This window comes from Sapajus apella, unplaced genomic scaffold, assembly GCF_009761245.1.
Source record: "Sapajus apella isolate SASKATOON/1434 unplaced genomic scaffold, GSC_monkey_1.0 scaffold16, whole genome shotgun sequence".
Taxonomy (NCBI): domain Eukaryota; kingdom Metazoa; phylum Chordata; class Mammalia; order Primates; family Cebidae; genus Sapajus; species Sapajus apella.
In genome coordinates, this window is record NW_022436956.1 from 29,049,807 (window position 1) to 29,067,695 (window position 17,889).

Genomic DNA, 17,889 nt, shown 5'->3' on the forward strand with positions numbered 1-17,889 from the left:
GGATCAGAACACCCATGTTACCATTGCTAACAGTCAGCTTTGCCCTGCCTGCTCACCATCGCTGGGGTGTTAGAATTGCCTGTGGACAAAACGGAACACCATAAAGCATAGACCAACACTTACCATAATTGTGGTTACAACCACTGTTCTGTTCTCAATAGCAGCTGTGTCATTGCCAAGAGTGGGGACATCTTGAATCAAGACTAACTTGTCCATGTCGTTCCAGTAACCAACCTGCCAAATAGAGAAGATGCTTGAAAACATATTTTAGAAGCATTTAGTCTAGTTCTTCTTAGAACAATGAAGGGTTTGAATAGGTAAGTAAAGAAAACAAATAAAAAGCAAATGAAAAAATGTGTTTGGAAGTGTTCTTACTTGCTCATGAGCCAGTCTGCCTGGTGTTAAGGTTCCAGCCTTGTTACATGTTTGGCAAATTTATTGTGTACAACAGTGGAGTAGCCAAGAGATAGGGAATGGGTGATTCCAAAAGGAATATAAGCACGGAGCATTATTTTAAGTGGATCCCCTCCTCTAGTGAGATAGAGTAGTGCCCCCTAAATTAATTTGTGTGACTTTATCAGTAAAGTTACAGGTTGTATAGTAAAGGGAATAACCAGATTTATAAGAACATATATAGGATATTTTCAAGCAAAAGAAACTTGTATATCTTTAAAGCAAAACAGAAATGGTTTTGGGTTTGATATAGCCTAGCCACTAGGTAACAATCTTACCATTTCTGAAATGCTAATTTACATCAGAGATGAATATTAATGGACAATGTTTTCACTTTAAAATATTACATTTAAATTTGTATTTTTTATTTACAAATTATTAGTTTTTCATTTCATTTCAAATACTTTTTCCTAAAAATAAATTATGTAATTACTTAAGTACTGTGAAAAGTAGTAAACTACAATGAGCTTTTAATGGAAATTTAGTTGTTGCAGATCAACTTTGGTTGTTGCAGATCATTAAGCAATAATAATGGCTGTTACATATTGAGTGCTTGCTCTGAGGCAGACAATATACTCAATGATTTTTAAAAATATGTATCTCAAAGTTAATACACATATCAAGTATGGAGTAGGGGCAGTTATTGTCCATATTTTAGAGATGAGGATTCATTTTAGAAGGCTAAATAAATTAAACAAAATTATACTTTAGTAGGGCCAGAATTCAAAACTCAGGTCTACATTACACCAAGTCTACATACTTTCCTACTATGCTGCATGAACTCCCAAAAGGGTGTTTGTTTAATGCTTGACAAACTTCTTTCTTGAATTTCTTGATGCAATTGTTAAAACTCATATCTCCAGCAAAATGCATGCATTTGCTCACTGGTCTGTATTCACTATTTGTTCTAATATGTTTTGGAAGTCTCTCTTGCTTAATCCAAGTTTCTTAACTGCCATGTTAGTATTTATGAGCATATTAAAATACAATAAGCATTAACATGTCAGAAAGAGGTCCTAGATTATTCACAAGTGTTGCATATACAATTCAATAACAGAACAGATGGAGAAAAAGAATTTTTATTAATATGGCTTGCTACACTTCTTGGTTTGATCCAAAAATTATAAGTTCAGCAAATATTTTCAATAGCCCATGTGAATACATTTCGGGTTAACATTTATTAATAATTATGTGAAAATTTTAATTTAAAATAACTATATATTTGAGACTCACCCTCTTTTCAATTCTTATATGTACTTTAATCAGTTGATTCTTGTTAACTCTCCTTTCCACATGACAGTTATACAACATGAAAAGGGGTTTTATAGTTTAGCACCCCATTAAAATGCAACCACCCTGAAGATCTCACCAGCCAATTTTCAGGAAAGAAAATTTTTCTTTATTAATGAGTCCCACAACAGAAAGAATCACAAATCTGGGATACATTTTGGAGAGTACCTAGATATTGGCAAGACCTTGACATTGTGCATTTAAAAACTAAACCTTGGGTTTGCAGCTATTCTCCTCTTAAAGATAAATGATTCAGAAGTGCTGGCAAATTAAAATAATAAGCAAACTTTAATTTTTTGCCTTATACCTACATATAATTCTGGTTAAAAAAAAGAGAACATTATACTTTGTGATATGGGAACAATTCATGGTAGATTTCATGTGGACCATGGATTTTTTTAGAATTAAGTCCACACAAGAAGTCAGTTCTTAAAGAAGGGAATCCTAAAGTTTGGACCCAGGCCTCATAGAAGATGGAGTTTCTCTCTCCAATCTTCTCAACATTTTGCATTTTACTAAGAACTTTTCCCATGACTGACCCCATTTAACTAGACAAGGAAATGAATATTTTTCCTATAGACAAAAAGTCGGTGAAAAGTGGTTTAGTAATGGTAGAGCAAAATTATGGATGCATTTAAATCACTAAATTGATAAAGAATGTCAGAAAAATATTTTTCTTCTTTGGACTCCTAAAGGTGTCAGAAAAATATTCATTTTCTTTGGACTCCTAAAGGCAAATATAACTATAATAATATATGTGAGCAAATGTTTCTGAATTAGGATGGTCTTGGCCTAGAACACAGAGATCAGATAAGGACTGAGGGACTGTGAGAAGCTCCTGTTCTACTTAAAGTTGGTTCCTTGGAGAGCTGCTTTGACCAGAACTGCCCTGAAAATCTGACCAATTCCCACACCAGCCTTAAATAGAATCCTTAGAGGCAATGGAACTGATGACGTTTCAAGATCTGGAAACCTGAGTCAAGATCTTGAGTGATGCTCTGGAGCTGCGGGAATTTCGGTTTCTACTGCAGCTCCACCTGTGTTTAGCTGAGCATCTCTGAGTAGGTCACTTAGTTTCTTTGAGCCTTACTTTTTGATAAAAGGAGAAAAAAATATATATCTATACATCTATATATATATCTTATTTTTAGGTTGTCACAAGGATTGAATATAAAAATGCACATCAATTTTCCATTACGGCATCTGGCATATACGGTGCTCTCAATAAATAAAATTTTTACAATTAAATATTTCCGAAACGATGCAAGTCTGGAGCATTCCCTCTGGAGCCCTGGGTGGGGGTCATTGTAGTGATAAGAAGATTTTGGTGTACTTAGGAGCCAGGACTTCAGAAAGAGTTTGTGGCTTCTGCTTAATGAGACTCTCAATCAGTTTTTCTGTTGCAGAAGTCAGACAAACTGATGGGTTGACTCTCTGATCTATTTTCAAAGATAGCTCCCTTGCTGGCAAGTGTTCAATTTACAAGAATGATTGCTCACTTCTCAGACATATTGCCTAGTTTCACCAGCATAGTGTCTCTCATGGTAGCTCATTTTTAAGTTTAATATTCCTGACACAATGCCCCAGTTGATCGTTGCCACGGAAAAACAAAGATAGATGAATCTACACCATTTTACACTTCAAATTTCTTTTAGGAGCCCTAGATGAATGTCAGCTGAGTGTGAAGGTGTACTGTTCATCACTCTCCCAACTTATTCCATAAGTTTCTCTTTGAAAAGTCTTAATTTTTGTTACCATCATTGTTCAATAGGCTATGAAAAGATTCAGTACTATGAGTCAAGCCCCCTTGATAATACTGCTAGTTAGCACCAGCTTTCTTTTTCCACTATTCTTTCTTTTATAGAGAACAATTTGACATTCTGCACTTACTGTTTTGTAAAGTAAGTCTTTTGCATTTTAAAAATCTCTGTTTAAATGGCAAATTTTGCAAGGTCTGGTGTGTGGCAAGGAGGTGGGCCAGTCTTACCTTTGTCCACCTGTTAGCCAACATTTTTAGGGGCCTGTGGAATATCCTAACTGCTCCACAGCTAGCAGAGATTCTTTGCTAAAAACTTGCCTTTTTTTTTGTTGCTGGCTGCGTGCTGGCAGAGTGGGCCCTTCTTAGCGTCTCCTTCCCTTGCTTCAGTCAATCTCCTTAGAAGAGCCTGGGATGATGTGCACCTGGGCCCTCTGGCTGCCATCCATCTCCTGCTGCTCCTGATCTGGATCAGATAGGCTCCAGCTTACCGTATATTCGCTGGCCACCTGCATTCAGGCTATGCCATTAAGAAGATGGAAAGCTGGAGATGGTTTTCACGGCAGCTCCAAATTTCTCACAGATGTAGAAGCACACCCAAATGGCAGACTGGAGCAAAACCTTTGCCATTTTCCTTATATCACCTTAACTTTAACCGTCCTGCCTCCAAGCCTTTCTTCAGGAGGTTGCCCCCTCCATTTCATCCTACCCAAACTCTAACATCATGGCAATTTTAAATTCTACCTCCTCCATGCAGGTTTCCTCTATTTGTTTTCCTCCAGCAGAAGATCATCTCTTCCTAGGTAGATCAGTAAGGGACAAAACACTAAAATATGTTTTCTCACTTACAGGCTTTGGATAAGATAACTTATTGTGCTATAATTTTCTCATTTGAAAAAAAAAGAAATACTACTACTCAAATTATAGATTTGTCATGAGGATGGAATCATGCAAAGCACCAAGTCCAGTGCTTAGGACACAGCAGGCATTTCATGAATTGCAGCTATCATTTTTACATAAAAGCATGAAAATATATTTTGGAATTTTTTTTAAACAGCCAAGTGTTGAAAGAAATATAGCTTTTAGATAAAGTGAACTTGAGTATCTTTTTCCCTGAGCATCCTAGCTCCTAGATAAAAGGAATCTAAAAAATTATATGTGTTAGCTACAAAACACTTATAACTAATTACTGTGGTGGGCTGAATGATTACACTGTATAAAATACTTCTTGAATGCTGTGAAGACCATTCCTATACCTAGTCACATCTTACCACTAACAGAGAAATATCTTCCAAAATCCAGGAACCTAGCACCAGCACCTTCCTGAACAACTTAAATGTTTCTCTTCCTCTCAGCCTAATAATAATCTTAATAATCTTACCATCTATCTTCTTTCTCTTTTGGTCTTTGGAATTTACCTAGTTGACTAATTCAAGAACACCCAGCCTATTCTAAATATGTTCACCCATTAGAAGTAGCTTTTTGGTACTTGATGTAATAATTTTATAAATGACTGCCTTGAGGTGCTTATGTCTCTTTACTGCTTTGTGTCCTGTTCTGCAGAGTCAATTTTGATTTGTGGAATTTTTTTTTTTTTTTTTTGCTAACCCCACCCAAAATATCACATCCATTTTGGATAAAGGATATAAACAGTGTATAAATTAGTTTTTTTCAGCTTGGGCACACCATCAAATATCAGTTATATGACACACATTTATCTCAGCATTAATTATAAAGAAGAAAGTACTAAAGTATTTGTAAGTACTCACAAACAAAGGAAGGAAGTCATCTTCCTTCTCTAGGGCTTTAAAGTGCTACATACAAACTAAGTAAACAGAGAATTTTCTTTTTCAGTTTGATTGTGGCTCACCTTTCTAGGTCCTGTGCTTTTCAGCTCAAACACATCCATTGTGTAATTGACTCTACGTCCATAGTGGTCAAACTGAACATTCCCTGTCAGCCCTTGAATTCGAACCTGAGTGAAAAAGAAAACCACGCATGTGTTCATTTGCAATTTCACTTGTAGCAATCTCAACTTCATCTGCTGAAATTTCATTAGGTATTTGAGCTATTGGGATAGAATCTGAAAGAGGAATATCAAAGAGATATATAAGCAATTCTGCTCTACCCCTGGAAGGAGAATATATTTTATTGGTTTTTAATATCATAAAGTTTCCATTTTTACTAAAAGAATTCTCCCTCAATTATATTTGTATAGGAATAAATTTTTTTATGGTTACTTTTCAGTTTTATCTGTATATCCACAAAATGGATTAAATAGCCCTGATACTTATGCCAGATCATATTCTCACCTTGTTAATATTAAAATTAAGACATAAGAAACAAAAACATATAAGGGCATTTTTGAAAATATTCAAATATATTTTATTCCAAATTTCCAGATTTCCTTTTAATTTGCTTTTACCTATGTTTTGAACCCATGACATTTCAGAACATTTAAAATGTAACATTAAATATGTATATGAACAAGTAGTGTTAGTATAATTATGAAAGACTAAAATAAACTGATTACTTAATCCAAAGTTACAAAGCAATTTAAAGATCTCCAAATGTAGTCATTATTTATGGTTCTTCCACCTTCCGGGACCCAGGTGGGCTTATAGTTTCTGAACCCCCTGTGGTTAGGTAGGCCCATGCAACTCTTTCTAACATATGAGTTGTAAACAAGCATGATAGGTGTCATTATTAAACCACATAATTTAATTGCCAATTTGAAACTCAGCTGTTTCCCTTTGAAGAATTCAAGATGGTCACTGCTCTGTCAGCCTACATCCTCGAGTAATTACAATGAACCTGCTAATCTAGCCTGTGTCTGAGTAAGCAAAGTTCCCTCCTTGTTTTAAGTCACTGTGATTTGGGTTGTTTAGTACTGCAACATAGCCTAGATTATCCTGACTATGCATCCACATAAGATTTTGTAAACAGCAAGATTCTACCTTGTATTTTATCTAGAAATGTTCCCAAAATGATGGCTTGATATATTTAAGTAGCAATTGTAATATGTATTTATGCTTGGATAAATTAGTCTGTTTTCTTGAACATTCAACTTAAACAAGACTATGCAATGAATTGAACTTAAATAAAATTGTGAGTTACCTGTTTGAGTGTCCTCTCCATGTCAATTCCCTGGCCCCATGGAGCAGCAGGATTTGCCAGACAATCCCCAGCATTTCCTCTCCTTGAGATATCAATTTTCTGCCTCCTAAGACTTCGGAAAGTTTCAGCCATCACAAGGACTCCATCATAAGTCAGAGCAGAGGTGTACTAACCAAATGAAAACAAATATAATGGTATATTTATAATCTTATCAAGTACCAGAAATGGCCTGAGGTCTTTGTAAGTTTATGACATAAAGCACCATTCTGTCTGTAGGATGGTTAAATTACTAATAATTAATTGAATCTGGCTTCAGAAATTTCTATTCTTGCTTTAATATAAAGCCTGTACACCAAATCTTATCATCCCAACTTAAAAACGAGAAAAATCACTTTGAAAAATAGAAACTCTAATAAACAGTTTTCCATCAGTTGGGAGAAGAAAGAGCCTCAGGCAAGGTCTTTCTGTTGTGTCCCAGTAAAAATAGCTAAAGTATCAAAGGTTAAGGGAGTGTTGTAATCTGCCTTGTAGATGGTTTCTGTGGTTGAGCCCCAGGAGAGCTGAGCCTCTTAATCTTTTCCTTCTCCAAAATGCCTAGCAAGGTTCCCTGAGATTTAATGTATACTCATTAACTTGAAGTATATATCTTTGTTCAGTCTCCCAGAAGAATGAGTGGAATTGTTTATTGTTATTCAGAAATATGATGCCAGAAATAACATCTACTTATTTAACAAATGTGTTCGCACCAGTCACTGTGCTAAATAGGAATGGATATTGCCGCACCCAATGAGGGAGCACAGCAAGGCAGAGTCATTTCATTAAACTTTCAATATAAACTAGGATCAAAGTAGAGATATGAAAGATAGACCATCTGCTTCTTTTTGAGAAAAGAGTGAGCTCCCCCAACCCTCAAAAGATTATTATGATTAGGAGAAAAAGTGAAGAAAAATTGAGATAAAAATGCAGTTTTCTAGTTACAAAAATAAATCAACACGGGATCACTTTTGGTAGAGATTTATTAGAAAATTACTGAACACATGGAAATGGGGCACAATATTCTTAAAGCATGGCAGATCTGCTTATTCAATAAACATGTATGTACTAGTCACTGTGTTAAATAGCATCAACTATTAACTACTAATCATGACAAAAACTACATTATCTCCTTTAGAAATTCCATATGGTCAATTCCTTATAATTAACACCTTCTATGCCTGTCTAAGCAGTAGGTTTGTGCTGTAGAAAGTGGAGGATGATCTCCTTAATTTTCTGCTTCAAATGAAGAAAAATCATTTTTTCAGGCTGAGAGGGGAGAAGGATCACCTGAGCCCAGGAGGTTGAGGCTGAGATTACAGTGAGCTGTGATTGTGCCACTGCACTCTAGCCTGGGTGACAGAGAAAGACCCTGTCTCAGAAAAAAAAAAAAAAAGTAAACTTAGGCAACGTGGCAATGAGGCATAGCAGCCACCATTACAGGGAAGAGAAGAACTAAAACATGGATAAAATAAGGAATATTAATTCTAACGAAGAACTGTTCAATAGTATTGGATATAACTCTTGTATTAGAAGGATTTATAAGAACCATTTAAATGAAGAGCTTCCCTATATATTCCTCCAGGACATGATAAAACAAGCTTCTGAATAGACATGCCCTTCACAATTGATTGGGATGGGGTAGCTGAGAAAAATTAAGGTGTTTAATCAAGGTACTACACCAAAAATAAATGTGCCTCCTCCCCTGCCTGATCCAACACATCTTTGAGTAGAAAAGTCATCAAATCATCTTTTTTTGGTAAGGCAAGAAAATAAAAACAAGAAATAAAATGAATCTTACTTAAATCATAAAGGGCAAGGGAAAAATGCATGCTAGTACTGAGGACCAAAGGAGGAAAAAAAGAAAAATGTTGCTACTTTTTCAACAGAAAGAAAGAAGTTGAAAAGAGATGGCACCAAAAACCAAACACATTTGCTGTGTTTTAAAAAGTCCATCCATTTTTTTGAAATATGTGAACCAGAAAAAAGGGCAGGTATCACACAGAGTGGTGTAGAGCAAAGGAGACAGTCAGCCAGAGCAGCAAAGACCTGGAATTTGACAAGTCATAGAGCTGATCGGTGTAAAGAAGTAGTAGTTTAAATTGGTTTTACCTTTTCAAATGATGTAATTCTTTTTTATGTGTCTTATTGTGCTACAGTCCAGGAAACCATAGTTACAGGCACACAACTTCCAAGTGGCACCTAGAAAATTCTTAATAATCATTTCATTTTTAGGCAGGGTAAGTAGTGTCCTATAGTTATTTACTGCTCTGATAAGTAATTAGAATAATGGAATGGTTTCTGTTTACTAAGATTTATAGATAGCAAGACAGAATTGGGCAGAATCATGGTGTGGTAGAAAAAGTATGGGCTTAGAGAAGAAAGAACTGGGATGAATTTTAATTCTGTGACTCATAGGTTTTGGGAATGTGAAGCACATTTTTGACTGTGGAGTATGAAACAGAGCAAAACTAAGATAATAATGACTCTCTCCTGTGGTTGTTATAAGAATGAAATTTCATATCATATCTGAGAGCTCTTTGAAAAATGTACCAGACTCTAGCTAGGAATCTTAAAGACCACAAAGATAAGTATTTGATGGTTACTGCCCAGAGAGTTTATAGGAGTGAAACAGTAAGTGTGCAAATAATTATATTAAATATGTGATGAAAATTACCCAATTAAATACTATGGAGAGAACAAGGGAAAAAGGAATTACATTTACAAAAAAAAAAAAAAAAAAAAAGAAAGAAAAAGACAAAGAAGAAAAGATTTCATAGAGAAAGTAGAATTTGAGTTTGAGAGAAAGACTTGGAAGATGGTTGGCTTTGGACAGGTAGACATGAAGGTGGAGGACTTTTGAGGTAGAAGCATGTGCACAGGGAGTGATAAAGAGTGGAGAAATGCAGGGCAACTCAGACTGGCTGGAGCATCAGAAAGGGGGCAGAGGTCATGCAATTGGAAAGTCTTGATTGGCCTATAGAATGAAAGACCTTGATTCCAGGAGATTTTTTTAAAGCGAGGAAGTGACATGATCAGAAGTCATGCTTTTAATCTTGATTGAAAAATTAAACAAAGTACACTTTAATTAATTATAATCAATCCTCATTTGTGGATTCTAAATTTTCAAATTTTTCTCCTTGCTAATATTTATTTGTGATTCTCAGATCGATACTTGTGGCACTTTTGTGGTTATTTGTGGAACTGTAGAGTGGTGAAAAATTTGAGTAACCCAACACACAAGGTGCCAGCTGTGGCTGAACAAGAAAACACTGTTTTCTTGTTTCTGCTCTCATACTGTAAACAAGCGTCCTTTTTGTGTTGTATTTAGTGCCATGTTTTCTGCAGTTTTGTGCTTTTTACTGGTGATTTCACTGTTTAACATGGCCCAAAAGCATAGTGTTGACATGCTGTTTAGGATTCCAAAGTGCAGGAAGGCTGTGATGTGCCTTACGGAGAAAATCCGCATGTCAAATAAGCTTCATTCGGGCATGAGTCACGGTGCTGTTCACCAGAAGTCCAATGTTCATGAATCAACAATACATTAAATAAGGTTTCTTTAAACAGAAACACCCATAAAACAAGGTTAGGTACTGAAACGTTGACAAAAAGTTTGTAAACAGAGGCTAGCAGAACTTAACCCTATATTTTCCCTGGGAGGAAGGGTTCCATATTTACTCATTCAGAATTTAAAGAGACTTTCTAGAACATAACTGCTGTAAATAATGAGAACTAATTGTACTGCATATATTTATTAAATGGCTACTGAATGCCTAGCATCATGCCAAGAGCTGTGAATGATGAGAGGACTATACAAATTTTTACAGAACAAGGAGGCCAAAGCTATAGCATAGACATGCCTAATTGGAGATAATCAAATAGGAGACATTAAAATGATTATATCCTGTGTATTCATGAACTTGGTCCTTGGCTCAGGGACAGGCAACTAATATATCCATTTAATAATTTGCACATATATATAAAATCAAAGGATTGGGCTATAGTGCTTGATACATAGTGGACACCCATTTAATGTTCTGTTTTGAAATTCTATGATTTTATAAGGCAGTGAAGATGGTATGCCAACCTGGCCAAATTCCAGCATTTCAGAGAAGAAATTAACATGGTCATTATGAAGTATTATAATTAGGAAATAGAAGCAGAGCTGAAACCTTCTAGTCTTAGATCTTATTTTTTCTAGGCTTGAGTTTCCAAATTATATATAAAACTTTTTACTGGAATACACTGTAAGTAATAGATTAGCAAATGATCATGATGGTGCCTTATTTGGTAGGGGCTCAAACTACTAAGTTGGAGTTTAAGGAACATTATGTCATAATTTAACATGAGGTCTAAGAAAGTCATCTACTCTTTTAGTTTGAACAAATATGCTTATGATCATAAATTTACCAGTTTTTTTCTGAGCAAATATTAATAGCATACTTTCACAATGTCAGTCAGAAAAACATGAAAACAACTAGGAAAGAGAACTTTTACAGAAGCTTGTATATTTTACACTTCTGCGCATTTCCTAATTTGCTTACTCATTGCAAATCATTTCAAAAATGTGGGAAAAAATTTACTAATGCTCTGTCACATTTGGAATATTTAGTTAACAGTTTTTTTAAAAATATAATTTTGCAAGGAAATTCATATGCAATGTGCTGTAAGAATACTAGTAAACTGATTGAGCTAATGTCTATCAACTCTACTCTTAAAAACAGAAATTCAGAAATTATTAAGTACATGTGCAGGGCAGTTATAAGACAAAATGCTTTGTTCCTATGCCAGACTATGTTTGCCAAAATGTTAGTGGAAGAACTGTATAATAAACTTTCTATCTTAAAATTTTGAAAATATCAGTAATACAGTAGATAAAAATAAAAAAATACCTTTGGAGGAGTCTCAGAACCTGGATACTCTCTCTGATCTAGTTTCTTCCAGCGGTCCATTAGTTTGATTACCATAGGTGTATTAAAATCTACCAACTGGAATCCAGTAACATTGGCTCCACCATGTATAAACCTCTCAAGAGAAATGTCCTTGAATCCCTATAAATATTTATACAAAAGATTGTTAAATTTAGTTTATTATACATGACAGTTCTTCAATAGTAACATAAATTAATAACCTACACAAAATAATAGATTCCTTATAAAGCAATGGCTAAAAATGTGGAAAATAATAAAAGATGTGGAAAACCTAATGATGTCTATTTAGCTATTAAAATCTGTAATTCAAAATCCAATACATGAGACAAAGATACATTTTTATTTCAGTTCAACTCAAGTATTTCTTGAATGACTCTGATTGCCTTTTATGAAGTATAAAGGGGGATATAGGAGATAAAGATGATTGCATCAAAAAGTCTCCTGTTTCTCACTAACTCATTTTATGAAACTAGCATTATACAGATACCAACATTTGGCAAGGACACAACAAAAACAAAAACTACAAGCCAACATCCCTGATGAACACAGTCATAAAAATCCTCAACAAAATACTAGCACATCAAATCCAGCAGCACATCAAAAAGATAACTCACTGTGCTTAGTAGGCTTTATTCCAGGGTTGCAAGGATGGTTTAGCATATGCAAAGCAATAAATGTGATTCATCAAATAAACATAATTAAAAGGAAAAACCATACAATCATCCCAATAGATACAGAAAAAAGCATTTGATAAAATGCAACACATCTTTATGATAAAAACTCTCAACAAACTAGGCATCAAAAGAACGTATCTCAAAACAATAAAAGCCATCTATGACAAACCCAAGGCAAGCATCATACTGACTGGGTAAAAGCTTGAAGCATTATTCCTAATAACTGGAACAAGACAAGGATGTCCACTCTCACCAGTTGTATTTAATATATTACATCCAGTGCTAGCCAGAACAATACCTAGAAAATCCTAAAGACTCCTCCAGAAGACTACTACATCTGATAAACAACTGCAGTAAAGTTTCAAGATGCAAAATTGATGTCCCCAAATCAGTTGCATTTCCATAGCCAACACTGAAGCTGAGAACCAAATGAAGAATTCAATCTTATCTAAAAATGCTCCCCCCAACACACACAATATCCAGCAATGCATTTAACCAAGAATGTGAGAGACTTCTATAAGGAAAACTGCCAAACACTGATGAAAGAAATCATAGATGACACATAAAAATGGAAAAACATCCCATGCTCATGGATAGGAAGAATAGATGTCATTAAAATGATTACATTGCCTAAAACAATCTACAGATTGAATGCAGTTCCTATCAAATTACCAACATCATTTCTTGCAGAATTAGAAAGAAAATTTTAATATTCATATGGAACTTATTAATTCCATGTTAGTCTTTATTAAGACCTTGAATAGCCAAAGCCATCTTCAGCAAAAAGAACAAAGTCAGATGCATCACATTATCTGACTTAAGACTATACTATAAGGCTATAGTAACCGTAACACATGGTACTGGTACAAAAATAGACACATAGATCAATGGAACACAAAAATAAAACCAGAAATAAAATCACATACCTACAACCAACTGATCTTTGACAATGTCAAGAAAAATAAACAAGGGGAAAGGATACTCGATTTAATAAATAATGTTGGGAAAACTGGCTGTCCCTATGCAGGAAACTAAACTCCTACCTTTTACCATATACAAAAATTAAGATAGATTAAAGACTACATAAGATATGAAAATATAAGAATCCTACAAGAAAACCTAGGGAAAACTCCTCTGGATATTGATCTAGACATATAATTTATGACTAGGATCTCAAAAGCAAACAAAACAAAACAAAAAAAGACAAATGGGATCTAATTAAACTAAAGAGCTTCTGCACAGCAAAATAATCAACAGAGTAAACAGACAACCTACAGAATGAGAGAAAATATTTGCAAATTATGAATCTGACAAAGTAGTAATATCCAGAATCTATAAGAAACTTAAATCAACAAACAAAAACCAAATAACCCCATTAAAAAAGAGTAAAGGACAAGAACAGACACTTCCCAAAAAATGAAATACAAACAGCCAGTGAACATATGAAAAAATGCCCAACATCACTAATCATCAGAGAAAAAATTAAAACCACAATAAGATGCCATCTCATGCCACTCAGAATGGTTATAATGTAAAACTAAAAAAATACAGATGTTGGTGAGGATGTGGAGATAAGAGAACACTTAATAACTGCAACTGTTTTTGAGAATGTGAATTAGTCTAACCCTTTGGAAAACAGTATGGAGATTTCTCAAAGAACTACAAATAGAACTACCTTTTGACATAGCAATTCCACCACTGGGTATATAACCAAAGGAAAAGAAATCATTTTTTCAAAAAGACACTGGCACTCATATGTTTATTGCGGCACTATTCACAATAGCAAAGTCATGGAATCAGTCTAAGTGTCCTGAGAAATGATAATCCAAGGGAATAGAGCAAGATAGGCCATTCATGGACTCGTGTGTGGTAGGAAAAAAGATGGTGTGTCTACCAGATGGAGCAAAGAAGCTGGGAGGGAAGGATGCTATCCCTTCTTGCCTAGAGGTAGTTATAAAGGATTCAAAAATTCTGAACAATTCACACACACACACACACACACACACACACACACACAAACGAGCTTGTAGCCTTTGTAATTCCTTTCTTTCTGTTTTCTCTTAGTATTTAGTAAAGTTTCTTTTGAAATGTGAATATGCTTCAGTTTGCTGACGGAATGAAGGGAGAGTGTTTGATCTGGTTTTTAATGGAAATAAAATGTGTAGCAATAACCCTGCAGTTACAGTATGAAGTAATGAGGACTTGGAATTGCTTGTCCTTCTGAATGCACCTTGGCCATGGTTTTGGGATCTTCAGATTATTTGTTTATTTCCTCTCTCCCTCCCTCCCATTTTCCTTCCCTCCCTCCATCCCTTCCTCCTCCTCCTCCTCTTTTTTCTTTCATAATGAAGTAGGTTGCCTTCCTAACCAATATATGTGTATTGCTACTTGGCTAGCTAAGAAAAAATAGATCAATCTACGGGCAACTGAGAAAATTTGCTGTCAAGAAGCCCCCGTATATGAGCTAACAGCTATTATATGATGAGCTTATTATAGGCCAGGTACTGTGCTAAGCACATTACACAGATATTGATCTAGTTTAGCTTCATAACAAGGTTATGAGATAGATCCTATTATTAACCCTATCCTACAGATATGAAAACAGGCTCAGGAGGCTGAAGAAAAACCATTCAAGGCCATCCAGCAAACGTATGGTAGAGCTAAGATTTCAGCCATTCAAACCACCTCTTGAGTTTGCCTTTTTCACCTTATACTCCTGCATATTGTTACACAGAGGTGTGTTTTAAATTTTTATTAATTATCATAGTATCTATAGGAAAGGCAAGGTGATATTGTACCCCCACCTCCACCAAAAAAACAAAAGCTCAGACTTTGGATTCTACCTCTGTTACTTTCTAACCTTATATCTTCCACATTCAAAATGAGAATGAGAATGCTATGGTATCAAGCACACCTGCTTTGAATTCAGAAAATGACCATTATTATCAATTAATTCACTCAACAAATATTTATTTCATGCCTATAATATGTCAGCTAATTTGACAGCTCATCAGTAACATTCTTATTTTGTCGATAAAGAAACTAGACACCAGAAAGTAAGCCTATGTTTCTGAGACGGGAAAAAAACGCTGTCCATCAATCTCCAGCTAGTAAAATGTCAGATTAATGTTTGTTTGCTTCTATCAGAGTATAGGGCAGACCCACAGGCAGGCAAATAATTCCAATGTTTTCTAAAAGCCACAGTAATTCAACTATTGCATTAGTTGCTAATTGATGACATTATTATTTTCTTTCAACCATGGCTGAAATAGAAGGTCTGCCAAATTTCTTTCATAACGTTATCCGCAGCTGCAGGATAAAGACACAAAGCTGCAGCCTTCAGAAAAATCATCTGATGTAAAGTCTAGCTGATAAATAATAGTTCACATTTCTCAGAGTCCATCGTGTTCGTATGCTGAAGGTAAATGGAAAAATTGCCATGTCTGATTATAAACCCCTTTCGGTTATGATTTGAATGAATGGTGGGTGGCTCAGTTAATTTCAGCTATGTCTGTTTTGTGTAGGGGCAGTATTTTTCTTTTCATATATTTTCTTAGGACTTAATATAGGAAATTGATAGTATATAGACTGTGAGGCAGTTTTCTTGGAAACATTTATTTTGGTGGCCATTTTGATTTTATTTTTTATCCAAAGAATATTGTGGAACTGAGAGTTCCTGTGCAACATCATAAAAAATTATTCACTCCACAGTCAGGGGGAAATCAGTGATTAAGTGACTAAATAAATAATGTTTCTGAGGGTAGGGAGAGATCAAGGGAAAGGCTTTCTATTTGTTAAAATGGGCTACTACTTTGCTTGGATTTCACAAGCAAATTCACAATGGCTAATTACCCCTCTCTAGATTAAGCCTGACTTGTTTTTTCTCTTATTTCTGTTTGTAGTTCATACATCCTTTGGTAGAAAATAAAATGTTTAGAATTATAGGTATCAGATATCCTGATGACTATTTATATAAATCTATAGGTTTGTCAACTTATTGCAGTTTAATAAATGCTCATTCTTCAAGTTTTACTTAATTCAGGTAACATTTCTGCTGTATTTGGTATTTCAGTTTCATAGGCTGACTAAATCATATTGAGAGAGCTCTGGTGCAATTAATGGAAGGAACGTCAAATAGAATGGGGGAAGTTGCTCCCTTACTATGTTGTAAAAATTAGTTAAGAAATTGACTTAAAGTATGTACTTTTCATGTGCATGTAGATAGATGGTAGAGTCAGATATGCTCAATGCAGAAAAGTTAAAAAACGAGAAGCACAAAGGTAAAATAATATTGCCAAGTTGGTGGAATCTTAACTGGGGTCACTGCATTCCAATAAAAATGTGCTAACTGCAAATTTTGGGAAGCATGTCTACTCTCCATTCTGAAACTAACCAAACACCTAAATGTAGACAAGTAACTTTGCTCCCTGTAACCTAATAATGTCCTATTTCCTTTACGTTCTGAATGTGGCGTGAATGGTGTGAGATGGTGGAGGATAGATAATAAATAGATTCAGTTCATCTTTATGCATTCAAAACATTTTATAATTTTTTACCTTTTTAATGATTGAGCCAGGTGTTCTCCCAGATGTAAATTAAATGATAATTTATAAAATAAAAAATCGAAATGAGAACAAGAGTCTAAATATTTGTCTTGCAAATGGGAGAAATGCCAACTGTTTCTTGTGGCTATTGGTGGCCATATTTAAATTATTTGACTGCTAGAGGAGTGAATATCAATATAGAGCTATGTGTTTAATGCTAGGTCCCTTTTACGAGTGCTGTGGGAGATGCTTAAATAAATGGTCACTTGGTGGCATTATTCCCTAAGTTATTTATTTTATTTGTGTTTATTTATTCCTTGCAATCAGGCCAGAGCTTCAAACTTCGATAATTCTGATCCGTGAGATCTTGTGTAAATTACACTGAACCTCATTTTCCTATCTATTAAAAATCTTTTTGAGGCCAAATTAAAGCAATTATAATAATAAAAACAATTGAAATAACATAAGCTGGGTGCTAGAGGATAAGCAGGAGTTCCACAGATAAAGAATAGGCATAAGGACCCTTTTACAAGGTTAAAAAAGAGACATTGTTCCTGCCTTCAGTGAGCTTGCAGTGTGCTAATGTCTTATTTGCAGTTGTGCCACAGGATGTTGGATAGTACCTGGTACAGAGGGTGTATAAAATAATAATTTGATAAATGAAAAAGCAAGAATAAGTTCTATACTATGAGTACACAGGTTAGTTTGAGAGTCCAGAGGAGGGACTATCAAAGTGGATATTTATGGAGAGCTTCCTAGAAGTGACTGTAACTAACCACTGACTAGGATTGGGTGGGGTAAACACCTCCTGATAGAGATAACAGCCTAAAAAAAGCTGGGAAGAGGAAAGCAGCTTTAGGTGTCTGGGAATTAGTTTGGTCTGAAGAAGAGATGCTTGTGGGGTGGAGTGGGAAAGACTGTGGGGTCAAGTAGGGATAAAACCTTAAAGGGCTTTGTGCATTAAGTTCAAGAGTGCAAATCCTTTTTCCTAAAATATTTAAGTAGAGCAGTGCTTAGGTTTTGATGCTTACTCTGGAAGATGGTGGTAAAAACTGGGGCAATGACTCAGAGTTGGTATAATATGTCATTTG

The 17,889-nt window shown here is 35.0% G+C and overlaps 1 protein-coding gene across 10 annotated transcripts in view; it reads right to left on the bottom strand.

Moving 5' to 3' along the window:
- Positions 1-17,889, bottom strand: part of GRIA4 (glutamate ionotropic receptor AMPA type subunit 4) — a 382,079-nt gene that overhangs the window by 72,827 nt on the left and 291,363 nt on the right. For all 10 annotated transcript variants that reach the window (XR_004270967.1, XR_004270968.1, XM_032285714.1 and 7 more), the window contains 4 exons: positions 11,542-11,700; positions 6,617-6,784; positions 5,370-5,474; positions 124-234 (listed from right to left, as the gene is read on the bottom strand). Coding sequence is in view for 8 of the 10 variants with exons in the window: in XM_032285714.1 (XP_032141605.1) it covers positions 124-234; positions 5,370-5,474; positions 6,617-6,784; positions 11,542-11,700 (543 nt within the window). In the remaining 2 variants the exon portion in view is untranslated. The remainder of the gene's footprint in view (positions 1-123; positions 235-5,369; positions 5,475-6,616; positions 6,785-11,541; positions 11,701-17,889) is intronic.